The sequence below is a fragment of the Canis lupus genome, chromosome 2 (genome assembly GCF_011100685.1).
Source record: "Canis lupus familiaris isolate Mischka breed German Shepherd chromosome 2, alternate assembly UU_Cfam_GSD_1.0, whole genome shotgun sequence".
In the NCBI taxonomy this organism is placed as follows: Eukaryota; Metazoa; Chordata; class Mammalia; order Carnivora; family Canidae; genus Canis; species Canis lupus.
Window position 1 is genome coordinate 18,286,320 of NC_049223.1, and position 6,000 is coordinate 18,292,319.

Sequence of the window (6,000 nt, forward strand, 5' to 3'; positions counted from 1 at the left end):
TGCATGGAGCTTGCTTCTCCCTCTGCCTGTGTCTCTGCCTTTCTTTCTCTCTGTGTGTCTCTCATGAATAAATAAAATCTTAAAGAAAAAATCTACTATATAATGAAAGTATAATCAGACTGGAAAATAAATTTGGTTTTCTGATAGATTGATGTCTAGGTAATAATAGAACACCAAACAGAAATACAAGACTGGAGATAAAAAAAAAATGAGTAATTCATTATTTGATAAATACTTATTATGTATTGAGTATGTACCAGATACTGTCCCTAGGTATTAAGAGATAAAAATGAAAGTCTCCTTATGTGGAGTTTATACTCCACACAGGAGACAATCACTCAATCAATGTCAGATAGTTGAGTACCATAAAGAAAAATGAAATGGAACAAGGAAACAAAGTGAGGGAGTAAAAATGGATTTTTTTTTTTTTTACAGAAAGTAATTAGGGAAAGACTCTCTTAGAAACTCATTTGAACAGTCTTGAATGATGTAATGGACATCTGGATCTTCAAATACCAAGGGGAAAAACATTCAAGCAAAGACGACAGCACAATATAAAGGCAGGAATGACCGTGGAGTGTTCAGACCCAAAAAACTTAGAATGAGAAAGTTTGGAGATCAAATCATATCAGACATACAGGAAGGGGCCTAATTGTAAGCCACAACAAGGAATGTGCATTTCCCTGTAAGGGGATGGAAAGCTATTGGAGGGTTCTGAGTAGGTGACATTATCTAAGATTTTTAAAAGATCAGGGGATCCCTGGGTGGCGCAGCGGTTTAGCGCCTGCCTTTGGCCCAGGGCGCGATCCTGGAGACCCGGGATCGAATCCCATATCGGGCTCCCGGTGCATAGAGCCTGCTTCTCCCTCTGCCTATGTCTCTGTCTCTCTCTCTCTGTGTGTGTGACTGTCGTAAATAAATTTTAAAAAAATATTAAAAAAAAAAAATCATCAATGACCTTTGTAGAGGAGAACTGACTATAGAGGGCAAGCATGTAGTGCAACTATAAACCTCTTGCCGTAGTCTAAGAAAGAGGTACCAATGACCAGAATAAGACAATAATGGGAAGGTAAGGAGAAGTGACAAAATTCTGGATATATTTTTAAAGTAAAGCCAAAAGATCTTACTGATAAAATGGATGTGGAAAGTGAAAAAAGAAGAAACAATGATGACTTGAAGACATCAGAGATGAGTGACAGGATATAGCAATGCTGCCATCTAAATGAAATAGGCAAGGGTGAAGAAATGAGGATGTTCAGGTAAGAAAACTAAGAACCATTTATCACTATCTCCCATATTAAAGACAAGGAAACTGAGGCACAGTGTCACTTTCACTGATAAGCAGCAAAGTTGGGGAATAAATTCAAACAGTACAGCTCCAGAGTCTGAATTTGTAACACTAAGCTAAATTGCCTGGTAATACTGCACGGGGAAAAAGGTCAAAGAATTTCTAGGACTGAGCCTGAGGCTTGGTTTGAATTTGGAAGTCACAAAAACAAGAAGCCAAGAAGACTAAACAGAAGCTAAGCAGAAAATGAGCAAAAGTTTGATATCTTGGAAACCAAGTAAATAAAGTATATCAAAGAGGAAAGCTAAGAGATCAACACAGAAATAGACCAGGAAATAACCGTTAGACTCGGCAAGATTGAAGTCACTAGGGGACTTTGAAATAAAAATTTGATGGAATAAGTTATTATTATAATTCAATAATTGAACTGATCAAGAAATACAACATCCAAAAAGAGACTCATGTATTCAATAAATGTTTGCTGAATGTTTTATTAGTAGTCTACATGTTTGGGATATAGTATAGAGCAATCCCTGTCCTTATGGAGCTTACATTCTAACACATCTCGGCATTTCTCACAGGGAAAAAGCTATAACCAGCATTTTGTCTCTGTATAAAATGTTACATTCTATAAATCAGTGCATTTCTGATTCACCATCTCAGTTTATGAATAAAGCTAAAGGCAGTTAATTCTGAAGAAGTACAAATGTATATTCTGTTAAGTGATAATTAAATCAAGTGACTTAGTATGACTAATGTCACATACTCATTGATAGACTAAGAAGGAATGTTGTTAAATTTATTCTACATACCATATTCTATATATTAGTAAAAAAAAAAAAAAAAAAATTAACATGGGAGTCCATTGGACTCTTTCCAAGGATTATTTACTGTAAGTCTCTGACAGGTCTCCTTAGGGTAACATCTCATATTTTCATGAAGAGCAAATGGATCCAAATACCAGAACCTGACTAACTTTAAAAGATAAGCTTTCCTGGAGCAAAATAATGTCCTTACATTCAAGCAGCTTACTGTTTAACAGCCTCAGTTGAGACAGTCTCAATCAAACATTTATTAGGCAACTACTATGAAGCAACTAATAAAATAATTACGGAGCATAATACAGGATATAACTATCTTTAATACTAAATAATTTGGTAAAGACAGAAAGCGTTGCAGGAGTTTGGAAAAGGGAGAAGATTACAGTGAGCGAGAAGAGTGGTGGGGGGGGTGAAAAAAAAGAGTGGTTCTCAGCTGAAAGCTATTTTATGACCCCAAGGGATATTTAGTAACGTCTGAAAATTTTAAAAATCATGGGGGGTGGGGTTGGCACTAGTATCTACTGGGTAGAGGTCAGACCTGCTGCTAAACCCCCTACATTGCACAAGATAGACCTCCACAACAAAGGTAATTATCTCGTCTAAACTGTCAATACGATTACTACTGAGAAATTCTAGGCTAGACTAATCAGGAAATGATTCAATAATGAGTTGGATTCTGAGTTATCCTTTAATCATGAGCACAGGTAAAAATGTAGAAAAAATAAATTAGAATGAACTGACACGTAAGACATTAACTAACCAAACCCTGGTGTAGGTACTTGGGAAATTAAGTTTGTCATTAAGAAATTGATTTAAATGTGTGCTTAAAAGTTAGTAGGATAAGTGCACCTGGGTGACTCGGTTAAGCATCTGATCCTAGGGTCCTGGGATCCAATCCTTAACCCTGAGCCCGGGGTCCCGCATCCGGCTAGGAGCAGGGAGCCTGCTCTCCTCCCCGCTAGTGCTCTCTCTTGCTATCTCTGTCCCTATCTCTGTATCTCTCAAATAAATAAAATCTTTAAAAAAAAAAAAAGGGCAGTAGAATATAAAAGTGAATGTAGTTAGAAACTAGATTATATGCAGCTATGAAAAACAGATAAAAGTTCTGAAAACAGAGGTATTAAGAAATTGTTTTATTTTAAGCATTTGCCCTAGAAATTACTGTAATGTGATAAAATTGCTTGAAAGCAGCAGCCATGTCTTACTCACCTGTGATGTCACTAAGACAATTTCCTATAAATACAGATCTTTCTAGACTTATGATAGGGTCAGGTCTCAAACCCACGTAAGTTGAAAATATCCTAAGTCAAAATTGCAGTAAATTCACCTAACCTACATTACAGCTTAGGCTAACCTACTAAGGCTACTTAAGAGTGTGCTCAGAAAACTTACTTTAGCCTGTTTGGGCAAAATCTAACATAAAGCCTATTTTATTTAAAAAAATGTTGAATATCTCATATAATTTATTGCACAGTGTACTGAAAGTGGGGAAAAAACAGAATGCCTGTATTAATGCAGAATGGCCCAAGTATACTGGTAGTTTACCCTTGTGGTTGCATGGGTGACTGGGAACTGCAGGTGGGTGCTACTGCCTAGCATCATGAGAGAGGATCATACCGACTGCATATGGCTTTCCCGGGAAAAGATCCAAATTCAAAATGCAAAGTACAGTTTCTACTGAATGCATATCCCTTTCGCACCATACTAAAGTCAAAAAATCGTTAAGTTGAACTATTGTGAGTCGGGGACCATCTGTACTGTGTGCTAAGTGCTTACTGAATTAAACGCAATTTTCCAATTATTTATTAAGTATTATTGGCCATCTCTAAAGTTCCATCCACTGCTGATTCAGGCCATGCATTTAAACTGCCACCAAAAATAGCTATCACTTAGATGACTACTCTACAAAGGCACTATACAGGTTATTTCGTTGAGCCCTCTACATGTATCATTTCACGGAATCACAAACAATGTGTTTTTTCCCACGTTTTAAAGATGAGCAGCACTCTGGGACTCAAAGAGCTTCAGGGATTTGCCCATGATCTCACCATGAGCTAGGCAGTGGCCAAGATGGGACTGAACCCATTTTCTAGTCTTAACCCAAACCTCCAAGCCTCAGTGACATGTTCTAAGGAAGAGTTAAAAAGCAAAAATCAACACCTACCATTTGTAATTAAACAAAATAATAAAAAGCAACTCCAGAACGCCTGGATGGCTCAGTGGTTGAGAGTCTACCTTTGGCTCAGGGCGTGGTCCTGGGATCCTGGAATCCAGTCCCACATCTGGCTCCCTAATGGGAGCCTGCTTCTCCCTCTGCCCGTGTCTCTGCCTCTCTCTCTCTGTGTATGTCTCATGAATAAATAAATAAAATCTTACAAAAAAAAACAAAAAAACAAAAAAACGCAACTCCCTAAGGGTGTCCTTACATTTCTTTACTATAGTAATTAGTCACGGTACCTGGCTTGCTTTCATTCCATACTTGTGTGCCACAGTAGTTCCTAAGTGCATCCAAATCACCCCAAAATTCTACTCCAGGAAACTCAAAGTCTGTAATTATCACCCTCAAACCCAGGAGAGTGGGGAGGTGGGGGAATCCCTAACCTGTTGAATTGGTATGGTCAGGACCCCAAACCAGTGATTCAGAAAACAGAAAAACAAAACAGAAGGGACATTTGAAAAATTAAAACAAGGCAGCACTTCCAGATTTAAGGTCCTCTTGCACACTTCGTGAAATACTGAGACACTGCCTAAAGAAGGCAGCACAGTGGCTCAGGTCCCCGGTTCGGTTTCAGCTGTTGCCAACTATTCCATTTTCACCTCTCCCGACATTTTTGTGATTCTACCCTTAGCCAGCAGCTCCCTCCACCCGTTACAATTGCAAAAAATAAAAATAAATAAATAAATAAATAAATCAATCCTAAAATCCCCTACGGAAGCTAACCTACAACATCCCCCTAGTTCCAAACGTTTGACATTTGTCCAGGGAAACACTTTATTGGAGGGCTTATAGTCCTCCCCTGGGTGACCTCCTGCTGCTCCGCCCTCCACTCCCCGTCCTGCAGAGGCGCCGTCCCAGCCCCAGATGCCACACCAGCTGTTCCTCCGAGGCCCCCCACACCAGCCCTCTCCACAGCGGGGCTCCCGAAGCCCACAGCCCTAGTCTAAGGCCCACTTCGCAGGCTCTCCGAGTCCCATTTCTTCCCCAAAAGGGCGAGCCAAGCCCCCAGCCTCCTCCAGAGTCTTCAGGACGGAGCCTCGGGGAAGGCGAAGCGGCGGGCCGCGGCGGGGGTCGGGCACGCGCGCCCAGGGCCGGCGGGCAGGGCGGGCAGGGCGGGCAGGCGCTCCCGCGCGGGGTGGCCAGGGAGCGGCAGGAGCGCTTACCAACATCCTGATCGAAGGGATTGGTGGCAAAGAGAGGCATCTCCGCTGCGTGCCCGGGTGTCCGCGGGGACTCCCCCTCGACACCACGGGAGTCCGGGGGCGACGCGCGCGGGAAGACTGCCTCGGGCAAACACGGCAACGCGGACGGACTCCACAGGGGTGGCGACAGCCCCACCTCTCACAGACCCCCAGCAACCGCGGCGGCGGCGGCGGCGGCGGCGGCGGCGGCTGCGGCGGCAACAGCGGAGGCGCAGACAAGCCCCTCCCGCGCGCGGAGCCTGTCGGGAACCGGGGCGACCTCGGCGCTGCCTGCTCAGAAGCTGCCCGGAACGGGCCCCCCGAAGCCGGCCCCGCCAACGCGCCCCCGTCTGCCTGACTCCCCTTGCGATCGGTCGTCCCGGAGAGTGGGAGCGACGCCTGCGTCTTCTGCCTTCGCTTCGGCCGGGAGTCTCCGGAGGACGGGGTCCTTCAGGCGCGCCGGGGCCGCCCCCCGAGCCCCGGAGTGAATCA

General features: G+C 43.2%; 1 protein-coding gene across 3 annotated transcripts in view; it reads right to left on the minus strand.

The window, feature by feature from the left end:
* The window catches only part of STAM (signal transducing adaptor molecule), a 79,762-nt gene extending 74,014 nt beyond the window's left edge, over positions 1-5,748 (minus strand). For 2 of the 3 annotated variants that reach the window (XM_038529991.1, XM_038529990.1), the window contains exon 1: positions 5,491-5,748. In XM_038529991.1, the coding sequence (XP_038385919.1) occupies positions 5,491-5,530 (40 nt within the window). In that variant the 5' untranslated portion in view covers positions 5,531-5,748. The remainder of the gene's footprint in view (positions 1-5,490) is intronic. The other variant, XM_038529993.1, reaches the window with a different exon arrangement.
* Positions 5,749-6,000: the final 252 nt, after the last annotated feature.